Source organism: Micromys minutus (assembly GCF_963924665.1).
Source record: "Micromys minutus genome assembly, chromosome: 21".
Classification (NCBI taxonomy): Eukaryota; Metazoa; Chordata; class Mammalia; order Rodentia; family Muridae; genus Micromys; species Micromys minutus.
Window position 1 is genome coordinate 11578281 of NC_137956.1, and position 27325 is coordinate 11605605.

Here is a 27325-nt window from a genome sequence, read left to right on the forward strand (position 1 = left end):
GTGCCTTCTTCTGGTGTGTCTGAAGTCTCCAGTATTCCGTGTCAGCAGCACACGAAGGGATCACAGCATACTGCCCCCCTCGCCGGTTCTTCTCCACTGTACCTCATGGTTTTGTTGGCATACAATTAATTCACAAATCTACAGCATCCCAAAAGAGTGTACTCGGTAATGTTTGTTGAACGAGCCAGGGAAAACTTCTATAGCAAACCGGTTCTTCTCCCCGGGGAACAAGGAGTTAACCACCACGCCTCGGTGCTTGGGGGCGTGTGCATTAACTAAATGCTCAATGGCTGGTGGGCGGAGCTTTTCATCTGACCTGAAGGACCCTGAACTCTCCCCTAACAGTTTCTTTCTCCAGTGCCTGGAGACAAAAAATCCCAGAAGAGAAATCCCAGAGGAATAAGGTGAGTGCGCACGTGTGTGTGTGTGTGTGTGTGTGTGTGTGTGTGTGTGTGTGTGTGTGTGTTTGCTCGCGTGCGAGCGTGCATGCGTGTACTCCTCTTGCACTGAGTAGTTGTACAATTTTGCTAAATCTACAGTTTTAATCAGCAATTGTTTTAACTTTGTGATTTATTTAATGTTCATTAGCTCAAAGCTTGCTTAAGCCAAATAAAAGGCACAACATTTTCTGCATAGTGATTGGTACAGTCTAGAGGTCTTGATAGGGTTCATTTTCTCTGCCAATTAAATAATTAAAAGGCAGGAAAAATTTCAGCTGCAACAGGGGGCCGTGAAAAAATCCTAAACCCTGCAGCCGAAGAAAGGGACTTGCTGGGGACAAGGAATCACCCACATTCAGCAGACACACAGAAGCCGTAAAATCTAAAAACCCCAGCGTCTTCTCAAGGGCTGGATTTTTGTTTGTTTATTCTCTGAAGAACTTGTGGATTGGTCACTTCGAAGAAAAGATGTTTCTCTGACCCGGTAACTTGTGGAAACCACCCAGACCTAGGACTTGTTGAGCCAGTCCCTCAGCAGTGGGCTGGCTGGTGGGAGACCAAAGCCTGCAAGGCCGCAGTTTTAAGGGGCCATCAGCCAGGAGGGTGTAGAAGAAGCCAGACATCTTGGAAGTTCTCGTTTATTATGTATCATGGCCCCTCTCCCATCTGTCTGCTTATGGGGGAATCTGTCTAACTCCTAGTCTTTCATGATTCTGACAAAAATAGCAAATGGACTTGTATCCGCTGGACGGGCTTGCATGTGTGTTCACAGCGTATGTATGACTGGGCACACTAAAACATCCGAACACATTATAACTTCAGAATACATGAGACTTTTTTTAAAAAATTATTTGTTTACATTTTAAATGACATCCCCCTCCCAGGTTACCCCTCTGCAACCCCCTCCACCCCATCCCCCTCTCCCACCTCCCCCTTGCCTTTATGAGGGTGCTTCTCCACCCACTTACCCACCCACTCCCACCTCACTTATCTGGCGGCAGACCTCCACAGGACCAAGGGCCTCTCTTTCCACTGATGTCAGATAAGGCCATCCTCTGCTGCATATGTGTCTGGAGCCGCAGATCCCTCCGTGTGTGCTCTTTGGTTGGTGGTTTCGCCTCTGGGAGCTCTGGGGAGTCGGGTTATTTAATATTGTTCTTCCTGTGGGGTTGCAATCCCCTTCAGCTCCTACCCCTAGCTCTTCCATTGGGATCCCTGGGCTCAGTCTGATGGTTGGCTGTGAGTATCTGCATCTGGCAGAGCCTCTCAGGGGACAGCCAAGCCAGGCTCCTGTCAGCAAGCACCTTTTGGCATCAGCAATAGTGTCAGGGATTGGTGTCTGCAGATGGGATGAATCCCTAGGTGGGGCGGTCTCTGGATGGCCTTTCCTTCAGTCTCTGTTCCAGTTTTTTTGTCCCTGTCTTTCCTTTGGACAGGAACCATTCTGAGTTAAACATTTTGGGATAGGTGGTGGCTGCATCCCTCACCTAGGGGCCTTGCCTATTTACTGGAGGTGGTCTCTACTGGTTCTATCTCCCATTTGTTGCTTATTTCAGATAAACAGGGCTGAGGTCTTTTTTTTTCTTTTTACTCCCCCCCACCCCCCAGAGGTCTTGAGTTCAATTCCCAGCAACCACGTGGTGGCTCACTGCCATCTATAAGAGGAGCTGATGCCCTCTGCTGGCCTGTGGATGTATATGCAGCAGAGCACTCAATAAATACATTTTCCAGGACCCAAAAGGGATGACTTTAGCAGAAATACATAAGATTTAAATGGGGTTTTAACTGAATTTGAAAATACTTATTAGTATTGGGGTGTTCACACGTGCTCACGAATGCACGCCTCCCTCTCCCTCCCTCTCCCTCCCTCTCTCTCTCTCTCTCTCTCTCTCTCTCTCTCTCTCTCTCTCTCTCAAACACACACACACACACACACACACACACACACGCTCTGGTAGGTGTTTACTGGTTTGTTTCTCAGACTAGCCCTGGCCTTTGACACATGGCAGCTCACTTTGTTTATATTCTTGGACAACCACAAGGACCTTGGTAGATTAGAGTTTCTTTCTCGGCTTTACTATTTCATCTAAGCAAGTGTATAAACCCTTGGCGCTTTGTGAACATAAAGCAATCCACTTGATAAGAAGTTTAGTTTCTGAGTCTGAAAGATGGGGAAGAGATACTTAATACAAGCACCTGGCTCAGAGTCTCTGTCCTACAGAGGTGCTGGGTCCCACAGGAGTGCTGTGTGGTGCAGGAAAGAGCCATATAACCAACTGAGAGCTCATTGGAGGGGTTGGTTTCATGCAGGTGCCTAAGCTAGCTGACCCAAGATCTGGTGTTCCATGTTTACCCCGTAGTTAGTTCATGGGAAGAATAGACAAGGGTTACATGCTGACTGCTGACCCCCAGGCAGGCTGATTGACTTTTCACTCTAGACTCAGTTTCCCAAACTCCTCTGAGCGGGTCTTCTCATGTCTTTCCCTTTTTAAATTTTATTGTGTATGGGTGTTTTTGTCCACGTGTATGTCTGTGCATCACATGTGCAGTGCCCAAGGATGCCAGAAAAGAATGTTAGATCCTCTGGGCCTGGAGTTACCGAGTGTCATGAGCTGCCATGTGGGTTTTGGGATGGATCCCAGTCCTCTGAGCTCTTAAGAATTGAGCCATCTCTCTAGAGCAAACCTATATAACTTCCTAATGGGCGCCTAGAAACCGCTGCTGCTCGTCTCCAAGTGTGCTCAGGAGAATGCTGCCCGTGATGGCTACTTTCTGTTCAGCCAAGCTGAGCTGTTGCTGGGCTCTGGGTTAAGGAGCTGCCTACAGGTGCCCGTTCTGAATCCTTGTGGATGGGGCTCAACTCCCAAGGTCATCACACAAAAGGCCCTGTTGGTGAAAGAGCTCTACTGAACTGAGTGCATACTTGGACAATTCTTGAGAAGAAACCAGAGTTGACAAGATGAGTGTGGATCAGATGCTGGCATTTGGATGAAACCCAGGACAAGCTGCTCTTTTGTTCTTGCCTGATCCTGGGGACAAGTTCAGTATTTCTACTACAATTTTTTTTTTTTTTTTTTTTTGGTTCACTCTGACAATGTACTTTAAACAATGAGATGACTAGGTCTACTTGCTGAAGAATAAACAGACTTGGTTTTCTTTGCTACCAATCTTTAGTTTTAAACTGAACGTTGTTGAATCAAGAAAAGAAAAGGATTAGAAGTCTTGCTTTAGGCTTCTATCCTGTAGTGTTGGACAAATTTACATGTGATGCAATCTCTGTGTGTTAGCTATGTTTCCTCCCACCCCCACAACTTGATACAAACCAGGATCATTTGGGACTAGGAAACAATTGAATTAAGAAAATACCTCCACCAGATTGCAGGTCTGTGGGTGGGATACTCTCTCTGTCTGTCTCCCTGTCTCTTTTGTTTCCTTTTTTTTTTTTTTTTTTTTTTTTTTTTTTGAAACAGGGTCTTTCTGTGTAGAACCCGCTGTCCTGGAACTTACTATGTAGACCAGGCTAGCCTCAAACTCACAAGAGATCCTCCTGCCTCTGTCTCCCAAGTGCTGGGATTAAAGTCGAGTTCTACCACATTCAGCTGGGTCATTTTCTTGATTTATGGTTGATGGGGGTGGGGTAGCCCACTGTAGGTGAGGTCACCCCTGTCCATGTAGTCTGAATCCTTGCCAAAAAAATTCTATCTTGTTAGATTTGTTAGTTCTCAATGTGATCTGGAATAATGTAAGGCAAAGAAACTGCTTTCAGTTAGTGTTTTATCATAACCAGGGTCTGTGCTAGAGCAGCAAGTGCTCATAAGTATTTCTCTGGTCCTCTTCCTAATTTCCAGAACATAAATTTTCCCCTCAGGATGGGCTTTAATGTGTCCCAGATGTTTTGCTGCATGTATTTTAATTTTCATTTGATTTTAGGAATTTTTATAAATTTCCTTATGGATTATTTCTTTGACCCAGTGATTAGTAATGTGTTTTTTTTTTAAATATTAATTTATTTATGTATATGAGTACACTGTAGCTGTCTTCAGACACACCAGAAGAGGGCATCAGATCTCATTACAGAAGGTTGTGAGCCACCATGTGGTTGCTGGGAATTGAACTCTGTACCTCTGGAAGAGCAGTCAGTGCTCTTAACCGCTGAGCCAGCTCTCCAGCCCCAGTAATGTGGTTTTTAATCTCCATGAGTTTGTATAATTACTAGGAACTCATTGATTTTAGACTTTAGTATTCTGTGGTCTGGTAGACGACATGGAGTGTTAAGATTTCTTTACTGTCACAGTACATGGCCTGTTTTAAAGAAGATTCATGGGCTGCTGGGTAGAATATGAATTTTGGGGGGGTTGGGTGAAATGTTCTGTAGATATCTCTTGGGTCCATTTGATGTATGATGTCATTTAATTCAGATATTTCTCTTGTTTAATTTTTCTCAAGATGACCCACCTATTGGAGAAAGTGGGTAATGAAGTGAGCTATGTGGTATTTTCTTTCTTTTTTGTTTTGTTTATTTTGTGTGTGTGTTTTGTTTGGTTGGTTTTTTTGCTTTTGCTTTTGTTGTTGTTGTTGTTGACGGGGCTTCTTTGTGTTGCCCTGACTGACCTGCACTCTATAGACCAGGCTATCCTCAAACTCAGAGACCCACTGTAGCCGCCTCCCAGGTACTGGGACTAAAGGTGTGCACCACGCTGCTTTGGTTTGGTATTTTCTAACACGTCGTTATGATTAACATATTTTATGCTATTTCACAGATCTCTACTTACCTGGAAAAAATAGTCTTATGGTTGCATTAGGAGACTCTGTGGTTCCCATATGATGGTCCAGTTTAAGTAGGCCTGCCTCTTTGCTGGTGTTAGAAAGCTTGTTGTTGTTGTTTTCAGAGATATTTATGAAGCCATTGTATCAATTCTTGGTTCCTTTCTCCAAATATTAGAGAGAGTCTCAATAGCCTTAGTGGGTGTGGCTGGTTCTTTTGTCTCAAGCTGTGAGTGACAGCATCTATACAGCATAAGGCAAACCATTTATGCACATTTAAATGGAGTTTTGGTTGGTTTGTTTGTTTGATGGTTTGGGGGAATTGTTTTTCAAAGCATGGTTTCTCTTTGTAATCCTGGCTATCCTAGAACTCGCTCTATAGACCAGGCTAGCCTCAAATATCCTGGAACTTGCTCTGTAGACCAGGCTGGCCTTGGACTCACAGAGATTTTCCTGCCTCTGCTTCCTGAGTACTGGGATTAAAGGCATGGACCACCACTGCCCAGTTTAATCGATTAATTTTAAAGACTGCTATTTCTGTCTTTAAAGAAACGGGATGTCGTTGACTGCCTAGCAACCCCAAGCACCCCGCCCCAGTTGTAACTACCCCCTGCTTTTGTGCATTTCTGCTTGGCTTTACCTCCTGCCTGTGATCCCACACAGGAGCTTTGCTCATCATGTTTCATCTCAGCTGTAAATGGAGGTGAAGCATATGAGGCATACGAGTTTATTTCCAAACTTTTTTTTTTTTTTTTTTTTTTTTTACTGATGCCCTTTAGGAAACGGAACCAGGAGTCATGGAAACCAAACCCAAGCTCTACTACTTTCAAGGCAGGGGAAGGATGGAGTCGATCCGCTGGCTGCTGGCTACTGCTGGAGTGGAGGTCGGTTCCTGGTTGGGGATGCAGTTTAAGTCCCATCTCCTCCTCCCCTTTCTTAGATAAGAGAAAGAGGAGAGATTACAGTTATGAGGTTCATGAGAAGAGGGGAGTCGAGGGCCTCGGATATTCTGAAGCTCCTGGAGATGAAGTGACCTCAGGGAAGGATTAGCTCATTCCCTCCATTGGGATTGGTTGATTTTTCTGAGGCCATTTAACTCCGGCCTCAGCACCTCACTCATGGAATTCATGGCTGCCTGCTGGAACCTTGGCCCAGATGTCAGAGCTGCCAACAGTGTCTTTCCTTAACTCCAAACTCTTCTCATGGACTTTGTAGAAATATATGCAAGTGTTGTCTCTCAGGTAGGAATACCATCTCCCCTGGTCTGGTCACCTGTCCCACCCCATCTCAAGATGTGGAGAACAAAACCTCCCTCACAAAGCTTTAAATGGCTATAGATGGAGGCTAATTATAGCTTTAGCCATCAGCAAGTGACCATACCTCACTTCAGTGGATCTTTGGATATATTAGTCTCAAAGATAAACGTAATCTGGCCTCGTATGAAGGAAAAAAATTAAAACCAAAGAAGGAGAAGAGAGGAAAATCACTGGAGAAGTCTGGGGCAAAAGGAAAAGTTTCAAGTGGGGGAGGAGCTAGTTGAGGCAAAGCAAAGATGGAGAACAGAACCTTGGGGATCCTTGATGTAGGTGAACCACCCAGATGTCTTCTCCCATTTTATCCCTTTAAACGCATCCAACTGGTAGCTGCCTACCCACCCACCCCCAGACACATGCATCCCAGGATAGCTATGTATGCAGCCAACACATTAGTACATGCCAACAGTATGTCACGATGTGAAAAGGTTGGACACTCCTGAGAGCTAATTTCTAGATGCATACCCCATCACACTCATAGGTGGGAGCTGGCGGCTTTATGGTTCCCTTTTAGATTTTATTCTCAAGGCCATAAGGCCATATCTCTCTCCCTGCTTCCTATCTTAAAGTTATAACTATGTCTCTCTGTCCCCAATCTAGTTTGAAGAAGAATTTCTTGAGACAAGAGAACAATATGAGAAATTGCAAAAGGGTGAGTCTCGGTTTATTCAACACTGTCTTATTGGGAAAAATAAAAACCTGTTTCTGGAAATATTCATCATGTAGAACACAGGTCTCAGGAATGGCAGCTACAACTAGAAAGGGGTAGTGCCACCATTCCTACAAACACTGACTGATTAATCCCTTTCTTCCTGATGCAAAGTAATGTGTCAGTTCTATGATCTCTGTGGCCTTCATGCACATTGAGTATCTGACCGCAGTGGCCTCAGCCAGCATAATATAAGTTCCTTTGTTCTGAGTGGCCCAGCGCCCAGCTCCGTTAAACAGTTCTTAATATTGTCATGGTGTCTGGGAGCAGGGCAAGGACATAGTACCCTTTGGACTTCAGATCTCTTTCTCTTGGTGTTTTTAATAGATTTATCAAGTCACAGCACAAAGGATAGAATTAAGACTGAACTATATCCAGTTTTTGCTTTGAAATTTTATTCTCTGACAGTTCGATTCATGTATATAAACTTTTTATCACCCCTCCCCTCCATTACTTTCTCTTCCCCTCTCTTCCTCTCACTGAACGCTTTCTTCCCAGCAAGTTTTCTTCCTATTTTTAATGTCTTTTTTTTAAATCACTGAATTTAGTTAGAATTATTTGCATGGGTGTTGTTGGGAGGTTATTTACGGGGCAATTTAGAAATGGCTACACCACTGAAGAATATGACTCCTCCTCTTCCTGTATCTATTAATTATCAATAGCTCCTCAAGGAATCATGGAGTCCTAAAGCCCTTCCTCTATCCTCTATCTATTCTAATCCTGAAATGTTGACAGACCCAGTCTTGACCTAGTCAAGGTAACCATAGCCTCTGTGATTTCATGCGTGCAGGGATCCAGAGACACCGTTTTACAGCATCCCTTCCCAGCCTCCCACTTGTACCTGCATCTGACCTCTCTTTGATGCTGCTGCAGGAAGTCCTGGAGAGAGTGAGATAAAGGTCCTATGTGGGCTCTAGTCACTCTCTCAGCTCTCTGACATCTTTTAATCGTGGTTTGTCTATATTGCTCATTTGTGAACATAACTATAAACATTTAGATAGTATTTGGACTACAGGTCCATTTAGCAAGCCAAAGAATTAGAACTTGTCCGTTCACTCTACTGTGTTTATACAAGGATGAAATTACCTAACACATAAACCTCAGGATGTTTTCCTGCTGCTAAACAATGATAAATTGTAGTTATTGTAAGCAATGACCAGCTAAAATTTGCTTTTGACTCACTTTGATTACTGGCATTGGTTTGCAGCTAATCTGTCCTTTTATGCTTTTAAATCCAGCTAAATAGATATTATTGTTAGCAATAGGATACCGAAACTCAGATAAGTGACTTGTTCAAACATGCATCATGAAAGTGATCTTGAACCCAGAACTGTATGTGATGTGTTCTTGTTTCTGTGTCTGTCCTTCTTGTTGTCATGTGTGGTATACACTGTACTTTTAAAAGAGTGCATACTCCCAGACTTCGGTCCCAACCCAGAATATCGAGGGCAAGGGATTCTCAGCAACCTTTTATGCCAAATGCCCGAAGACTTATACTATTTAAGCTTTGAGAACCAGAAATGCTAGCTAGCTGTGTGTGTGTGTGTGTGTGTGTGTGTCTGTGTGTGTGTATTTGTGTGTGTATACACATATATATGTGTGTGTATGTGTATATATATGCATACTTACATGTGTATATATATATGTTGGAGTAAATATAGAAATATCTTTTTAAAATTGCTATTGTCCAATACACAAAAATGCATGAAGTAATCAAAGCTTAGATTTGACACAAACCAAATAACGATTGGCATTTCCTTATGTACTGGGACCTGCCATTCATCCTTATATCTGAAAACTAACATCCATCCAGTGGACTGGGTTGGACCATCCTGCCGATGGACTGCAATCATTGAAGCCATTGAAGCTGAGTATCTTTCCCCTCTTTTTCACATCCCAGATGGACGCCTGCTTTTTGGCCAAGTTCCTCTGGTGGAAATAGACGGGATGCTGCTGACACAGACCAGAGCCATCCTCAGCTACCTGGCTGCCAAGTATAACTTGTATGGGAAGGACCTGAAGGAGAGAGTCAGGTACCTTAGTGTTCCTTCCAGTGCTAAATGTGGTCACACTCCAACTGAAACCTGACTTGGTTGCATCTTTCAACAGGAGCTGAAGGGAGAGTGAGGGAACAGTGGGAACTGTGTTGCTAGAGTTGGCATGGTTTGGGCTGAGAACATATTCCACACCCCCCTTTTGTTTACAGTCACACTAGACACCTTGTAGTGTCCTCATATATGTGCCTAGCACACTATGTTCCCAGAAAATGACCTACTAAAATATTATATATGAAGGTGCAAATGACCAGTTCAGCAAACAAGCTGAACATTGTATTGATGATCAATTTTGCTATCAACTTGAAACAGATTTCACTTAGCAAGCACTTGTTTATGGGATTCTGGGTAGCTTCTATCTGGCCTAGGCTGGAGTTACCCCAGCTGGACTCACCCCTATGTTTGCCAACCAGTAGTTAGCCAGGAAGCTCTGGATGTGGGTATTGGTAGATTGTCAGTTCAGGAGGAATAGGCCACATATCTCATATCCAGATGTTCTAATCTCACAATATGTAGACAGTTCTAAGAGTGGAGGAATGTAAATATTATTAGTAATTATTAGTATTTCTACCTTACTCGTTAGTCAGTCACAAGGCAGCCTGGGAACAGACCTGTAGATGGAAGGACCCAGCAGGACTCATCATGAATAACGAAGGACAGAAAGCTGGAGGTTTGGTGGTTTTCTTTTCCTTCCTTCTGTATACCACAAATATCTGCTCTGTTACGTGCTGTGCTAGACCTGACTAAAGATAGTTGGATTATTAAACCAAATAGTATAGTTTCATGTAGATAAGTAGACTTAAGGGGTTGGGTAAAGAGTCCTTAAGATCTTGTCACAGCAAATGCTGAAGCGGCAGAGCCGTCAGTGTATACAGAAGTTACAGTAATAGAAAATCCCGAGTTCCATTAATGCAGAAAACAGAGAAAGGGCACGTAGGAATGAACAAAGCTCAGAAGCCCAGCAGCCAATCTCTTCCTCCCTGCACCTTCCTCGATAAAGCAGATAGCAGGAGATACAATTCCACAGCCTATGGGCACCGTGCATTTTCATTGTTTTGATATAGAGCCTTCTCGATTCTCCCAACCAGCAAGGTATTTCTGTGTGGCCCTGGCTGTCCTAGAACTCACTCTGTAGACCAGGCTGGTCTGGAGCTTACACTTACCAAGATCTACCTGCCTCCCGAGTGCTGGGATTAAAGGCCTGTACCACCACCTCCTGGCTTGATGTATGCTTTTTATTAAGTGGTTTTTGTTTTGTTTTGATTTGATTTTTCATAACCTCTACAGCGTCGTAATCTCACTCTGCTTGTGGCAGATCTCAACATAGAGGCTCCTGTTACCTTTTATACATCCTTTCATTCAAGACATGTTTCCAGAGCCTCCACTTTTTCATCTGGTTAGATGTGGCTTGTAATCCAGTGGGACTCTCTGGTGTGTTCTCAGGATTGACATGTATGCTGACGGCACCCAGGACCTGATGATGATGATCGCTGGGGCTCCATTTAAAACCCCTCAGGAAAAAGAGGAGAGCTATGCTTTAGTGGTGAAGAAAGCTAAAACCCGCTACTTTCCAGTGTTTGAAAAGGTAAGCTTGAGGCCGGAGAGATGGCTCAGTGGTTAAGAGCACTGACTGCTCTTCCAGAGGTCCTGAGTTCAATTCCCAGCAACCACATGGTGGCTCACAACCATCTGTAATGGGATCCGATGCTCTCTTCTGGTGTGTCTGAAGACAGCTGCAGTGTACTTATAAAATAACAAATTAAAAAAAAAAAAAAGAAAAGGCAAGATTGTATGTGGGTTGATATTCAGGTGATACATGATTGGACAGTAGAGAGATAGGCAGAGAAAAGGCTAGGAAACTGGAAGAGGAGGAGGGAAAAGGATGGAAGGAGGAATCAAGATGGAGTTGGAGGAGGATCTAGATCCAGGTGGACTTAATTGGCGATAGGTAGATATGAATATTTTAAGCGTTTCTATAGACCTTTTTAGCTCATATAGAAGGGCAGTTGGCATCTTTAACCATTGGATGTAATCTTATTGTGTAGAGGGTTTATGGATTGAGAATTTAATATATAAATGTGTCTGATAAGCTACCAGGCAGTGGAGGAACAGAACACACCAGAGCGGTCGTATCCACCCAGGACAGAAGCAACAGGGTGGGCGGGGTGAACCGCCTGGGAAGGGAACGGTGAAGAGTGCGGCTTGTGGACCATGCACTCGGCTCCACACTAGAGAGGTGTCCTCGGAATGAGACCTAGTGGGGGGTGGTAAAAAGTTAAGACATCCATTTAATATTTACAACAGCTTTTGTATACCTCCTGATATACAGAATATTTAAGAGTCAGATTTTTCAAAAAGATAAACAAGATGGGTACTGATGGGTAAAGATACCTGCTCTCAAGTCTGAGAACTTGATTTCAAATTTGAGGACTCAGATGGTGGAGAAAAAAAAAACCCAACCAACTCCTGCAAGTTGTCCTCTGGCCTTCTCATGCATGTCACAGCACATTCATCCCTTCATACACACATAAAACAAATACACATATAAAAGACATGCTGTATCAGAGCTTCCTGTTATAGGGTCTGTGGTATTTTGAATGAGAATGGTTGCCATAGGCTTGTATATTTAAATACTCTTTTCTTCTTAAGTTTTGACCCTGTTTTTTTGTTGATTTTCTATTGCTATAATAAGACACCGTAACTAAGGCAACTTCTAGGAGAAAGAGTTTATTTTGGGACTTACAGTTTCAAAGGGTTAGAGTCTATGACCATCATGCAAGGGAGCATAGCAGCAGGCAGGCAGGCATGGTGCTGGAGCAGTAGGTAAACCTTACATATCGAGATACAAGCAAGAGATACAGAAAGCTTACTAAGAATGGCGTTGGCCTTTGAAACCTCAAAGCCTGCCCCAGTGACACACCTCTCCCAATAAGACCACACCTTCTAATCCTTCCAAATAGTTCTACTTCCTGGTAACCAAGTATTCAAATCTATGAGCCTATGGGGGAGTAGTCTCACTCAAACTACTACAATGTTTATTGTATCTAGTTTGTTTGAAGATCTTATTCAGAAATGTAGACTGTAAACAGAAACTACAATCATTCCTCATTGCAAAGAGGGGCAAGAATTGGTTTCATGTATTTCCATGTTTTTCAGTATAAATAAAGGCATTTTATTTTCATTTATAGATAACAGTGGATATATTGAAGATATTTATACCACTATTTTATTATTTAGAAGACGTCCCAAAGTAGAATTTCTATGTATCTACTACTTGGCATTAACAAATGTTAATTCTTCTGCTACTTTCTTGCTTAAGACCTTTTTTCTAATCATTTTTTATTTAGATTTTTTTAAATGTTTTTTATATGTATGAGTATCTTGCCTGCATGAATGAATGTCTGTGTATCATGTGTGTACCTAGTAACCATGGAAGCCAAAAGAACGGTCCGAATTCCTGGAACTGAAGTTACAGAAGGTGTATGTGCTGTGAATACTGAGACTTGTATTTAGACCCTTTCCCAAGTTCTCATATCTATTACCCCCTCTTTGTGGAGTGAACCATCTCTTAGGTACTTTCTACTCAAAGCTGACTCTAGTGTCTTTTTATATTTGCTTTCCACTGGGTGTGAAAAAATTCACCGTATTTCAAGCTTGGCCTTTTCATTCCACTGGCGACTCATTTTGTCTTGTGCCGCAGCAGCCGGGCTCTCTGTAGTTGTAGCCCCTGTGCCTCTGAACTGTGTACATGGTTTCCTTCACCTCCCCAGGGCTTTTCAAAGACTGTCTGTCCTTTACCTTGATAGTCACTGACCCTTTCCCAAGGAGAGTGTACCAGTTTATGGTTCATGCTTGAGGGTTGACTTCACCCATTCTTGCCAGGACTGGAGATCACCAAAAAAAAAAAAAAAAAAAAAAAAAGGACTTCATTGAACCTCTCAGTACAAGCATACAGATAGGCAAGTCATTACTTCCATTAAAGTATGTTTTTTCTTTTCTATAGATTTTAAAAGACCATGGGGAGGCTTTTCTGGTTGGCAACCAACTCAGCTGGGCAGACATACAGCTGCTAGAAGCCATTTTGATGGTGGAAGAACTCAGCGCTCCTGTGCTGTCCGACTTCCCGCTGCTGCAGGTAGGATGCTGGTCAGCGTGAACACAGCCCAGGGAGATGCATCTGGAACAAAGCCTGCACTAATACAGGCCTCGAAGCTGAACTTAAAAGTTAAGAGAAACCGTCTCATAAAGCATTGTTACCTTCACTTGGTCATCTGTTCTCACTTACACTATAGGGTGTGCCAGGGAATGAAACTTTATATGATGGGAAAATGGGGATCTGAGGTTCCAATATGAACACTTAAACTACTGGGGTGTGTAACCCACAGGTAAAGCACATGACCAGCACGCATGAGGTCGTAGTTCAGTCTCTGATAGTTGTAAAACTACCAGAACATTCAGGACTTTTTTTTTTCATTATTCTGAACATTTTTACTTACTAAAGCAAGAATATCTTTTGTTCTTCCCTCCTGGCTCCTATAAGATGATGCTGTTCACTTCTAGTGGTCCTGATGCTGGGCCATCTTTTGGTCACAGCGCCCCAGTTTGCGTAAAGAATCCCATGACTGCCACACTTACTTGGCCCATGCTCTAGCTCCTCACATTTCTCTCAGAGAAAACCCCTAGGTTTTGTCTGTTAAGAACAGTGTTTCTAATTAGTTTCTTCGAATTAGTCGCACTGGAAATACAAACCACATTTAAGAGCAGACTCCATGCCCAGCAATAGATGAAAACACAAAACTCAATGGGATTTTTGGAGTTTTTTGTTTTGTTTTGGTCTCGTATTTGCTTTATCTGGAGCCCCTTACTGGTCTTTTGCCTATATATTATGTTTTTGATTTTGGCGTTTTATGAGTTTTGTTCGTATGTGTGTGCGTCTGTCTGCATGTATATGCGTTTCTCCTGCTATTTCTTAGGGTTTTTATTTCTTTTATTTGTTAGTTTTTCCTTTTTGTTTTATCCCTGTTTGTCTTTTATTTGCCTTTTGTTTTCTTAAGAGAGTGAGAAAGAGAACGGAGGTGTGGTGCTGGATCAGGATATGGGAGGATCTGAGAGGAGAGATAGGCACGGAAAAGCACAGTCAGAATATATTGTAGAAAAGTCACCTCCTCTCTGGACAAAATCTTGATTTCCTCATGGTCGTGACAGCTATTGGGTCCCTCACGTCACTGTTTCTTGTTTCAGGCATTTAAGACAAGAATCAGCAACATTCCTACAATTAAGAAGTTCCTGCAACCTGGAAGTCAGAGGAAGCCACCTCCAGATGGCCACTATGTTGAGGTGGTCAGGACTGTCCTGAAGTTCTAGTGACAGCATGCTTTAAGGTGGCTACTGCAAAGATCCAATCACAGTGTCACCATAGGCCACCTACAGAACATTCCGGAAGCAAGGTATAGATCCCAGGAGTAAAGGTCTTCAAAAACTAAACTACTCTGTCTACAATGACAAATGCCAGCCAATTAAAGACAATGAAAAACTATTCTTATTGGTAAGGTGTTTGTTTTGTTTTAAGCTTGTGGGTGACAGTCTACAAATGTCATGAAACTAGAGTTCCTTATGAAGAAGTGGTAGACAGACAGACATTCAGGACATGGATCTTAAGGTGGCACTATTCTTGTCTGTATAAGGTCAGTACTGTAACTTGGGGGCAGAGGATCACTTCAGTATCCAGGTCTCTGAGTCCTGGGGATCAGAAATAAAGTCCAACACTGCTGGGAATCACTGTGCCGTCCGGTAACCTACGCTGAAGCGGAAGCAGAGCAGATGCCTGAGGCACTGTTCTGAACCCCTGCTAAAGTAAAACACCTTACACACCAGACAGCCCACATTAGCAACAAGAGCCATGGAAGTTCTGGTTTTACTTTGCTTAGCAATCCCGGAGACCAGTGGGATCAACATAAAACCAGTGTGTGTATATTCCTTATGCAAACTGAACAGAAGCTTCCTCAACCTTGATGTGTCTTCTTTAAGTGTTACCATTATTCTCCCAAGTCATACCTTAAAGCTGGACCCCACACAGGTTCATTTGACGGGAATAGAAGAGGTGGAGGTGTTCCTGTGACTTGTGGTGGCTTCTGGTCTAGAGAAAGCTGCTGCCAGTGGTTTGGAACATGTGAGTGCTAGCTCCAGCTCCAAACTCCTCCTGGGACAGCCCATCTATTATTAAAAATTACATTTATTTGTTTGGTGTGTGTGTGTGTGTGTGTGTGTGTGTGACTAATGTGACACCCTGCTCCACTCATCCCTTCTCCTTTATTCAGATGATGGGCAGACCAACAGACAGACAGGCCCCTCTGCATACCCCACCCCGTACATGGGAACCTGGGCCCTTCCCCCCAGAGCTGTTTTCTGTCATCTTCATCTTTGCTCTATGTAATGAGTACATAAAGCAGTTAGTTTGCTGGGCTCGCATCCCTTTCATCATCTTGTCAATGATAGACTTCCAACCACCATAAGCCAGGGACCACCTGTACCTCCTGACTCTTCCTTTGTGGTTATCTTTGGCTCCACTGCCTGTATGTTGAGTGGAACCCCATCCAAACTCTCAGGAGTTATTACTGGTCTCTAAGAAAAAGTGAACCTCAGAAAACCCTATAGAATTGGGGCGCTTTGGGGCCCTACTTTCATTCCTCCACTGGTAGAGTCTGAATTTTGGACAGAGAAAAAAATAAAGGTACTGGGTTGACATGACCATAGGGATGGGGCTTGGAACTCAGGAGGCCCTCAGTCCTGTTTGAAAAGGTGGCATGGCAATTCTGTTGCTACCGTTGGTCCCTTTCTTAGCGACGAAACACCATGACCAAAAAAGCAAGACGGGGAGGAAGAATTTCTTTGGCTTATGCCTCCACATCCATAGTCTATTACTGAAGAAAGTCAAGACAGGAACCTGAAGGCAGGAGCAGATGCAGAGGTCACGGAGGGGTGCTGCTGCTTACTGGCTTGCTTCCCATGGCTTGCTCAGCCTGCTTTCTTACAGAACCCAGGACTACCAACCTAGGAGTGGCATCACCCACAGTGAGTTTGGCCATTTCAATCATTAATTATAGTCTACAAGCCAGACATGGTGTCATATGACTTTAATCCCAGCACTCGGGAGGCAGAGGCAAGTGAATCTCTGTTTAAGGCTAGCCTGGTCTACAGAATGAGTTCTAGAACAGTCACAGTTGTTACACAGATAAACCCTGTCTCCAAAGCAAAACAAAATGAGCCTACAGCTGGATCTTACAAAGACATTAAGGCATTTTCTTAACTGAGCTTTCTTCTTCAATGAGCCTAGCTATAGTCAAGTTGACACAAAACTAGCCAACACAGGCCCTCACATGAATAGGTGATCTTTTGAGACAAATGTAAAATCCTGGTCTCTTCCTCCTATGTTGATTGTCTCTGGTAGACAAGAATTATACACAGAGCTGTCATCCTGACTGGGTTGTATCCAGAGGATCTGCCTAGAACCAAGCAAAGAGAACTCAGAATGCTCATTCAAGCACTGCTTTTCCTTCAGCTTGCAGTCATTGCCGTACTAACTGAAGTATCTGGGAGCAGTATTTCCTGGGCTCTTTGTTAAGGTATGAAGAAGCTCCCAGTCAGGTCTGGCAACTTCCACAGGGACAGATGGGATAGCAAAGTCTGACTGTTTACTAAAAGACCACTCCCTGTGCATGGCCTCTCAGGCTTTCTCCTGTGCAGCCCACACTCCACTCCAAGCCAAGGCCTGCTGGGATGTACATCAGGTGAAAGAGTGATGTGACAATTGCCTTTGGCTTTTTCATTTATTTACTTATGACAAGTGATGTTCCCTGTGGCTTGGGAGGTTTGGAAGGGCACACAATGGGACTCCTACATAGCAACCACTCTCAGAAACCAGGCTTATGTACCATGAGACTTACTTTAGGAACTTCCCACTTGAAATGACATGTAGCTGCTATCTCTGTTGAAACTCCTTTCAATTTCTTTCCCCCAAATGCCCAATGGAAATAATCAGTGTACATATACATGAGACAACCATTAATCTTCATGGGGAGTAAAAATTTCAATAAAATAGTAGGATCAAGGTGGGGAGGGTGCTGAAGATTCAAAGTGAAAGGAAGAGTTGCAGTAAGCTAAAACAAAACTATTTCAGTTACAAGTTTACCAGAGAATTACATAAGTCTCTTTTTCTGGTGCTGGGGACTGAACAATGAAGGGCTGGCTATGTATAGATCTGGCCAGTGTCCTCCCCCTGATCTCAGCCCATGGCACCAGAAACATTTTTTTTTTTTTTTTTATCTTTAGTCGTGTCAACAACTACTTTGAAAGACTGGAACCCGTATTCATTTCATTCATTTTCCCCACCCCCAAAAGATGGGACAGCTTTGTCTCAGCAAGAGTCCAAGGTAGAGGCTGGTAGCGTGAGGCTGGCACACATTAGAGTTCTTCTCAACCACATTCATACATGGTAAAAACTCCGTGGGAACAATATGAAGGAGAGTCATACATAATAAGGACTATGGCAGGGGGACCGTGACTTTTGGAGCTGAGCATTCTGTGGTCTCTTGTTCTTTGCACTTTGACTAGTTGGAAGCCTCTGTGTTATTTACCATCTACAGCAAATAGAATGTCCTCAGATGAGGACTGAGAGCTTCATTAACGTTAGGTATAAGTACCAGGGATCAGTTTAATACTATGTCCGTCTAGCAGCAGCAGAGAAGTAAATTTCCCCTGAGAGACTATCACCTGTCTACCCACCAGCTCTTGACACAGTACCGGTGCCAGGGATGGGTTTCATCTTGTGGAACGGGACTTAAACTGGAGAAACTGGTTGATGCTCTTCTTGCCACTGTGGTGTGAGTGGACCTGTCTTGCCAAGCCATTGTTGAGGTTTGGGGAGTGGCTGGAGGTTAAAGCACTCAGGGAACACCTTTACTCTAAACCCAACAAGAAGAGTGTGGTCTTCTATACAGCAAGCTTATGGTCTTCTAAAAATGTTTTCGTATCAGATTGCCAAATAAATTTGAGAAAAACCTGTTAAAAGGGAGTTTTGGACAAATAGCTAACAAAAATAGCAGAAAATTTGTTATGAATTATACATTTTCCAAGATGAAAATGTTGCTTGCAATACTAGCCTAGAATTATAGGCATACTCTTTTATATGTGTGTGTGGGGGGGGGAGGTCATATTGTCAACTTGACAGGTCAAGTTGACAAGCCTCTGTCTGTGCCCATGTGGAATTATATAGTTTGGGTGGGTAATTATGGAACAGGTATTTTAAGAACAGCATATAGAATGTGTAGGGATTCAGAGTTGGGTAGAGGAGCCTTGACTTTAAGCCAGGAGGAGAAACTTAATACTCAAGGGGTTGAATGTGGTCAAGTTTCCTTCTTGCTCTGAACTTCAATGCCCTCCTCTGCTAATGAGATTCTATTAGCTATTCCCTAGGTTGTGTGAAAAGGGAGAGTCATTCTTAGATATCACATTGGATGATGAAAATGGGTGTGAACCACAGCAAGTAATCTAATCTCTTGGCCTCATTTGAGTTGTCCCAGTAAAACTTATGTCCACCTTTGTCCCTGTCTTGGCCTGACTTCTGGAAGCCAATACAATTGAGAACGTGTATGTACAATCAAAGTTCATATCTTACTGTAACATGACCTTCAGTCAGTGACTAAGGAATTTTAGTGTTTCGTAATTGCTGGAATTTGTGTTCTTAATTACTTATGGATCACTCATTAATGTTAACTTTATTCTCCCTTTCTGTCTACTGAATTATAATAAAATTAATTATCTGTTAACGTACACAGACTCTTAAGACGGGTAGAGTATTTTTCTAAGAGACGTTTTACCACCTAACTTTTAAGACACCAAATTAAATGTTTTGTTGTTTGTGCATATTTAGGGTCAGTAGGGTAGTAGTTATATGTTTAGGATCAGAAGGGAAGGACATGTATGTTTAGGGTCAGTAGAGAAGAATATATATGTTTAGGGTCAGCAGGGAAGGACATGTATGTTTAGGATCAGAAGGGAAGGATTTGTATGTTTAGGATCAGAAGGGAAGGCTCTTGCCATGCAAGTTGAGCTCCAGAACCCAGGTAAAGATGGGAAGAGAGAACTAAAGCCATAAAATTGCCTTCTGACCACCACATGCATACCATGGCACACACACATGTGCACACTCACATACACCAATACAGAAGATAAATAACATAATTAAAATATTTTAAAAAGGATAGAGCAGGACACCTAACATCCACCTATGGCCTCTGCAGGAACACATAGAGTTATGTGCACCCACACGTTCATATGTCTAAACACACATATATACACATATGTACACATACACGCAAAGGCTATATAAAAGAAAACAATAAACTTATCTACAAAAGCAAGCATATCAAAAGGAACACTGCAATTTGGGAAAGCAAATGATATTTTTCAAGACCTGAAAGCATATAGCTGTCCACCACAAATTTTTATATGCAGGAAACACATCCTTTAAATTTGAAAAAGGAAAAAAAAAAATACACTGAGGCAGTTCATGATTACCACAGCAACCCTGAAGAAAACAGTGCCTTCCACTTTTCTCCCCATCCGCAAACCACACTTTCTTATTTGAAGCCTATTTTCCCTTCTTTCTCGTCTCCAATACTCCCTATTATTCGATTCTTAGCTATAACATTTCACAGTGTAATAATCCCTAAGGTGTCTGGACCCCAACACTCTCACAATGTCCCCTCCCCAGTCACTTTGCACACTTTCTTCTGAGTTGTTCTAATACAGATCTATAGCTTTACACAGTTGGCTTCCCCTCTACACCTAATCTTAGTAACTCATACCCTGTGCTCCACGCTGTCCTGTCTAGTTTATATTCCAACAGTTATTGAAGTTAAAGGGACCATTGCTTTTAACTGGGTAATACAACATTTGATGGTGTACCCAGCAGTTGCAGTACTTGAACCATTGCTGCTGTACTCTGAGAGCAATACAGGGAGCACACCAGCTGCCAGGGACACAGAGACTGAAGATCTAAATTCTGAACTCCCCACCTCATGTCTGCCACAATCTAGCCCCAACACAGACATTTGAAAATCATCAATGCAATATGAGAAATAGACAAAAAGAATGCATGTAGTTAAAAAAAAAGACAGTCCCACGAGAAGCTTAAACAACAACACAAACCTAGCTGAATAAATCCCAATATAGTAAGATACAATCAGAGAATACAATCAGAGAAGTACAAATTCTGATTCCACATTCATTCCCCCAAAGAGCAAATTAGCCAAAATCCAGGGGAAAGGATTTGAAGAGTGATTATAAGACCCTTGGTTGAGCCGCCATGCTCAGAGCACACTAAGTTTTACTTGTTTGCTTTTGTGCCTCAAGTGGGGGTAAAGGACGCTTTCCCTGCTTCATGCTTTTATTGACAGCCTATACTGTTTCTGCATGCAGGTAAATGCCTTTGCCACCAAGCCAGATGACCTGAGTTCAACCCATGCATCCCACATGGCAAGGAGAGAGCAAACTCCTAGGAGTTGTACCTTGATCTCTACATGCATGCCATGGCATTTGTGCACACAAATCATAAACCAATAAATTAATTAAGAGGTTGTGATAGTTTGCATATACTTGGCCCAGGCAGTCAGTGCTAGCTGGACCTAGTGGAGTTCCCAAAGTGGAAGCTTCACCCATAATTCAGCCAGTGCCTGCTATAAAGAATGTTCCATAGGTTGATCGTACGGAAAAACAGGCAGTTAAGTTGCCTGATGATCAGAGAGTGAAATCTGATAATACAGATCAGAGTGAAAGAGTTCTTTCTAACCGATCCACTAAGCCGGTATTTCCCTCTCCGACCACCATGTTAACAGATGAAGAAAAGGCTCGTATTCACGTAGAAACCATGCTTCTTAAGGAAAGGAGCAAACAGGAGAAGGAACTTTGGGAAAAGCAGCAGAAGGAGCAGAGAGAGAAGCCGAGAAGGGAGGAACGAGGGCGCAAAACTGGCAAGACCCAGGATGCAGAAGAATGAGACTTCACTGAGAGTCAGCCCAAAGCAAAGGGTGGCCAAGAGAAGAGAGACAGCAAACAGACAGGCAGAAGACAAAGGGCCCTCAGCAGACCGAGCACAGGAAACCACAGGAAGTAAAGACAAAGTAAGAGTAAACATAAAGCTTCTGATGCTAAGGTATCTGTGGAAGGTAAAAGGTGTCCCATGTCAGAAGTGAAGAAGAGGCCAGCAGATGTGTCCCCTACATGTCCCATGTCAGGAGAGCTGAGTGCAGGCAAGGCTCAGCGAGAACCTTTGACAAGAGCACGAAGTGAAGAAAAGGAGAGAACCGCACCAGGACTGCCTTTAGGCTGGGCCAAATTTCTTGATCCAATCACTGGGACCTTTCGTTACTACCATTCACCCACAAACACAGTTCATATGTATCTGCCTGAAATGGCTCCTTTGCCTGCGCCTCCTTCCACCCCTCCTACTCACGAAGTCAAGCCCTAGATCCCTGCCGAACAGGACAGGGAGTCATCCAAACTGAAGCGCTCCTACTTGCCAGACATCCCTTGGGCCCTGCAGGAGGAGGAAAAGAGAAGGCTAGCAGCGACCCCGACAGTCAACCAGGAGACCAAGCCACCATGTCACCCTAAAGCTGAGATCTCGAGACTTTCTGCTTCTCATATTCGGAACCTCAATCCTGTTTTTGGAGGACCTGGACCAGCTCTTACTGGACCTCATGATTAGGGAAATGCTAGTTACATGAACTCAATATTGCAGAGCCTGCGTTATGCTCCACATTTGGCTGATTATTTCAACTGAAACTGCTACCAGAATGATATCAACCCATCAAATTTGTTGGGGCATAAAGGTGAGGTGGCAGAAGAATTTGGTATAATCATGAAAGTGTTGTGGACAGGATGGTAGAGATTTATCAGCCCAAAGGACTTTAAAGTTACCATCAGTAAGATTAATGACCAGTTTGCAGGAGCCAGCCAGCAAGATTCCCAAGAGCTGCTTCTGTTCCTCGTTGACGAGGATCTAAATAAGGCTGACACCTAAAACGATTTTTCCCATGACGGCGGATGGAGGGAAGGGAGCGGAAGCTGTAAACATCTGTGGAGTTTTCATTAGAAAATCTTGACCTGTCGCAGTACGTTACTGGTCCAAACAACAGTTTGAAGAACTAGAACTTGTTTTGTTTCAAACCAGTACGGCGGGCCCGATGGAGGTCACTACACCGCCTACTGTAAAAATGCAGCGAGGCAGCGCTGCTTTAAGTTTGGCGACCATGAAGTGCCGGATATCTCTGTGTCCTCTGTGAGATCTTCGGCAGCTTATATCCTCTTTTATACTTCCCTGGGACCACGAGTAACTGATGGAGCCACATAAAGAGGTGTAGGTTGCCCACGTGTTGATGTTTCCAGATTGTAGCAGCACATCAGACTGAACACCAGGACCCCAACGAAGGAACTAGAGAGAAGGGAACTGAAGAAGCTGAAAGGGTCTACAACCCCATGGGAAGAGCAACATTATTAACTATCTAAACATACTACAGCTCCCAGGGACTAAAACACCAACCAATGAGTTCACACGGAGAGACCCATGGCCGGAGGTGCATATGCAGCAGAGGATGGCGTTTTCTGACATCAGTGGGAGGAGAGGCCTTTGGTCCAGCGAAGGCTCTTTTTATCAGTGTAGGGGAACACCATGGTGCTGATGTGGGAGAGGGTGGTTGGGAGAGGGAGCATCTTCATGGAGGCAATGGGGGGGGGGATGGGATTATGGGAAAGGGATTATCTGAAATGTAAATGCAGAGAATTCCCAATTAAAAAAAATTTGGGGAAAAAAAGAAAAACTTCCCTCTTTTCCTCCTCTGCAGCTCCTGCACCGCAGCCGTCATGAATGACACAGTAACCATCCGGACCAGAAAGTTCATGACGAACCGTCTGCTTCAGAGGAAACAGATGGTCATTGATGTCCTTCATCCTGGGAAGGCAACAGTACCGAAGACAGAAATTCGGGAAAAGCTGGCCAAAATGTACAAGACCACACCAGACGTCATCTTTGTGTTTGGATTCAGAACCCACTTCGGTGGTGGCAAGACAACTGGCTTTGGCATGATCTATGATTCTTTAGATTATGCAAATAAGAATGAGCCAAAAAACAGACTTGCAAGGCATGGCCTTTATGAGAAGAAAAAGACCTCCCGTAAACAGTGAAAGGAGCGCAAGAACAGAATGAAGAAGGTCAGGGGGACTGCAAAGGCCAATGTTGGTGCTGGCAAAAAGCCAAAGGAATAGATCTGCAGTGACTTGATGTTATGGAGTGATGTGACTTCTGAGAAGGCCAAATAAACTAAAGAGCTTCTGTGAGAAAAAAAAAAAAAAGAAAAACTTAGTCAATTGTTAATAAAATTGAATCATTTATATGTAATTTGAGCTTTTAATGAAATATGCATTTTAACTTTAAAATAAACTTTATGCCAATGTATAAGCTATATGACAAGTGGCTTATGGTAAAGTCTACATATGTTATTATCTAGAAATCTACAAAATAAAATATATTTAAGTAAGTTATGTAAATGTTTAAAAATTTTATGTATGCTATAATCATTTATTAAATTTTGGAACAAAAAAAAAAAAAAGAAGACAAAATCTGGATCAGGGAGATGGCTTAGCAGGTAAATGCCAGATTTACAAATTGTGGGTCTAGAAAAAAAAACAGGCTAAAGGCATAAACAGTATATTCAGTAGAATCACATAGGAGAAAACTTCCCTAACACACTCCCTAAATAAATGATAATATTGACTCAAGAGACATAAAGGACACCAAGTGGACAAAACAAAGAAAAGAACCCCCACATTGTATTATAGTTAAGACACTAAACATGAAGAACAAAGAAAAATATTCAAAATTGCATGAATAAAGTATTTAAGTCATATACAATGGCAAATACATGATAATAACGTATTTTTTAAAACAGAAACCTTGCAAGCAAGGAAATCACTGAATAATGTATTTCAAATGTTGAAAGACAATAATTGCTAACTCATATTACTATACCCAGCAAAACTATCCATTACAATTGGAGGCTGAACTCATCATGATAGAAACAAACAGAAAAAGTCATGACCACTGAAACAGCACTACAGTAGATACTTGAATGAACCTTTTAACTGAAGGCAAAGATAAACACATCCACAAAGCTACAGGAAATAATAAACCATGCTAAAGAGTAGCTAAGGAGTGGGAAGGTGGCAAACACTACAAAGCCAGCACAGGCTAGGAACTAATAAATAAATGTAATAAAGTAATTGTGTGATGGTTCTATCTTCTACTCATTTAGATCATATGTATTACATTTCTGACATATATATATATCTCCACACCTTCCACCGTGGTCACAAAATGACCTTTCAGCCACTTACTACTGTGACTGTTGACCCAGTTGCATACAAGTTTGCAAAGAAGGTTCTGGAAAGGAAAGTAATTTTGACAGAAAGCAAGTTGTGCAGGGACATTCTTCTGCACTCCCTGTCACTCACAAGGACTATGAAGACAAGTGGTGTCACTCAAGAGCCTACTCACCACTGTGCCTTGGGAAGAAATGCCCTCTACCTCCTGGATGTAGGAAATAACAAAATTTACAGTGACATAAGAAAAGCACAAACCTTTTATTAAATTCCATGTACCTGGGATTCTTCTTAAGAGAGGAAATCCAAAGCATGATGATACATAAATGTAAGACAAGGGACATCTGTGTTTGTAAAACAATGACAGGACACACAGATGTCAGAGTTAAAAGAGTAAATTCTAGGCGTGTTGTAGGAGGGGTGGGGGAAAGGCTAGTGGAAGTTCAGGGTCACCCTCATCACAGCCTCTTCAGTGGCCTCCTGTGATCATAGCTGTTTCTGTCCTTCTCCCAAAGGATTGTCACAGGTCCCTGCATGTAGGGAAAAACAGACTAAGGGACCATCCCTGAAGTTACAGGTCAATGATTTCAAGCCCGAGATAGTTCATGGACCACGGGCACTATGTTCAGACAGCACATGCTTGATTCTGCCTGGTGAGCATGCGCCTCAGAAGGTGTCTGGGATCCTAGAGGGACCAGAGGGGCTTGTAATTCTTTCATCACCTCCCTCTTTGTTCCTCTGCAAAGGGCATTCTGATTGCAACTGCAAATGTGGTTTGTGTAGTACACACACACACACACACACACACACACACACACACACACACACACACACACGACCCTTTTTCTCTATTAGCATTTTCAGTTGTTTTCATATTAGTTATTTTCCCAATGATTTTGGCCTTCCTAGTAGAATGGTAACTTCTCTAGCAGTTCAGTATCGTTACTTTCTATCTTTGCCATGTTTACCGCAGGAGCCCTCCCCCATCTGCTCACTCTAGCCTGACAGGCTCATTTGCTTTAAAGGTGGTAATGTTTGCCATGTTCTTAATCCCTTGAACATGCTTTGCCTCTTCCTCCCACTGTGGGCGAGAGATCCTTGGCAAGAAGCCGCAGCCCTAGACTTTGTACTCAGAAGCCTGGAGATCCAACTTTGCGGAGCAGCAGATTACTAAGCAAGTCTTTATCTTCTGGACTTCTGGCACTTTCCCTGTGAAATGAACATAACAGGGCCGGAGAGATGGCTCAGTGGTTAGGAGCAATGACTGCTCTTCTGAAGGACCCGGGCACAATTCTTAGCCTCCACATGGCAGCTCATAACTGTCTGTATTTCCAGTTCCGGGGGTATGACATCCTCAGGCATGGGAACAGAACGCCAATGTATATAAAATTTTTTAAAAATTAAATAAAACGCTCTCATGACATCTTTAAGGTGGCACCTGACCCTGAGTGAGTTTGGGCAGATGACTGAGAGATGGGACCCTGAAAGGAGTAAGTCATCTGGCATAACTCTTCATGGTATAAGCAAAACTGGTCTCTTCCAAGTTCCACCTGTGAAATGTGTTTGGTTCAAGAGAGTCATGATACCCCTTGCACACTCTTTTAATCCTAGCACTTTGGAAGCAGAGGAAGGAAAACCTCTATGAGTTCAAGGCCAGCCTGGGTTACATAGTGAATTCCAGGACAACCAGAGCTTCAGAGTGAGATCCTGTTTCAAAGGAAAAAAAAAATCAAATATGTGTGTGTGAGAGAGAGGGAGAGAGGGAGAAGGGGAGGGGAGAAGGAGGAGGAGGGGAGGGGAGGGGGAGAAGGGAGGGAGGGGGAGGGAGAGGAGAGAGAGAGAGAGAGAGAGAGAGAGAGAGAGAGAGAGAGAGAGAGAATAGGTTTATTTGCTGGTCTTCAATGTAGTTTAAATACCATAAAGTAACTTCAGCTAAGAAAGCTTCTAGAAGAGGGGCTACCCAGGAGAATCTTCCTTTCCTGCTATTGAATGTGATTTGTACGGGCTGAAAACTCATGTTGTGGTAGGGGGCACAGCCCTGACAGAGACAGCAATGGAACTCACAGAACCCTTCTACAAATATCACCGTTTTGACAAGCCAGTCATCTCTGGAGACACTGCCAGGTCACTTTCTGAGGTGTGACCCTTCTCTCTAAGACAGTCTGAACTTTCCATGGCTTGCAACCAAAAGCATCTTAAATGTCACAGAGAGGTGTACACAGTCAGTCACTGTTGTTCAGCGGCTTCTGCGAGGATCATAGAACTGAGGAGGAACTCTGAGGGAAACAGATAGGACAGGAAAAAGGAAATGGGGTACAAAACACTGCTGTGGGAGTAAGAAGCTTTGAGAAAAACTCCAGCTCCTACTCAGCCAACAACTCCAAGATCTTCCAGAGAAACATCCCTGTTCAGCCATGTCTGTGGGCGGAGCCAGGGTTGATGGCGGCTTCACATTTTAGATTGAGGAAAGTTCCACAGACTGCTTGGGATAGTCATAGCCGCTGCACTTGTCTTTTGGTGACATTCAGTGACACTCGGCCCTTGATAAAGAATGGAAGTCACACATCCAGGGTTACGAAGTAAGACCCTATCTCAAAAATAAAAGTCACA

At 43.1% G+C, this 27325-nt stretch overlaps 2 protein-coding genes and 1 pseudogene across 5 annotated transcripts; all 3 read left to right on the top strand.

The window, feature by feature from the left end:
- Positions 1–301: 301 nt before the first annotated feature.
- LOC308434485 (glutathione S-transferase alpha-4) lies at positions 302–14786 on the top strand. 3 transcript variants are annotated; one of them, XM_080934763.1, is made up of 8 exons: positions 327–404; positions 4887–4919; positions 5984–6088; positions 7118–7169; positions 9127–9259; positions 10724–10865; positions 13284–13415; positions 14522–14786. In XM_080934763.1, exons 2-8 carry the CDS (start codon positions 4887–4889, stop codon positions 14642–14644), a joined length of 720 nt encoding a protein of 239 aa, XP_080790889.1. In that variant the 5' UTR covers positions 327–404; the 3' UTR covers positions 14645–14786. The 3 variants fall into 3 exon arrangements, with proteins under 3 accessions (XP_080790890.1, XP_080790889.1, XP_080790888.1); XM_080934764.1 differs by lacking the exon at positions 4887–4919 and having other exon boundaries at positions 302–404; XM_080934762.1 differs by lacking the exon at positions 327–404 and having other exon boundaries at positions 4912–4931.
- A 4015-nt stretch (positions 14787–18801) lies between these two features.
- LOC308434181 (ubiquitin carboxyl-terminal hydrolase 8-like) lies at positions 18802–22361 on the top strand (annotated as a pseudogene). The gene is made up of 2 exons: positions 18802–18821; positions 20945–22361. The product of its transcript is annotated as a ubiquitin carboxyl-terminal hydrolase 8-like (transcript).
- An 817-nt stretch (positions 22362–23178) lies between these two features.
- On the top strand, positions 23179–23574 carry LOC308433942 (small ribosomal subunit protein eS24-like). Its single transcript, XM_080934097.1, has one exon. The coding sequence runs from the start codon at positions 23201–23203 to the stop codon at positions 23519–23521; it is 321 nt and encodes a 106-aa protein (XP_080790223.1). The 5' UTR covers positions 23179–23200; the 3' UTR covers positions 23522–23574.
- The last annotated feature ends 3751 nt before the right edge of the window (positions 23575–27325 follow it).

Excerpts from the sequence above, each read along its gene's own strand:
- LOC308434485 (XM_080934763.1), top strand. The coding sequence starts at position 4,887 with ATGACCCACCTATTGGAGAAAGTGGGTAATGAA. Across the intron at positions 4,920-5,983 it reads TGGAGAAAGTGGGTAATGAA|GAAACGGAACCAGGAGTCAT; the intron begins GTGAGCTATGTG and ends GATGCCCTTTAG. Across the intron at positions 13,416-14,521 it reads CCGACTTCCCGCTGCTGCAG|GCATTTAAGACAAGAATCAG; the intron begins GTAGGATGCTGG and ends TTCTTGTTTCAG.
- LOC308433942 (XM_080934097.1), top strand. The coding sequence starts at position 23,201 with ATGAATGACACAGTAACCATCCGGACCAGAAAGTTCATGACGAACCGT.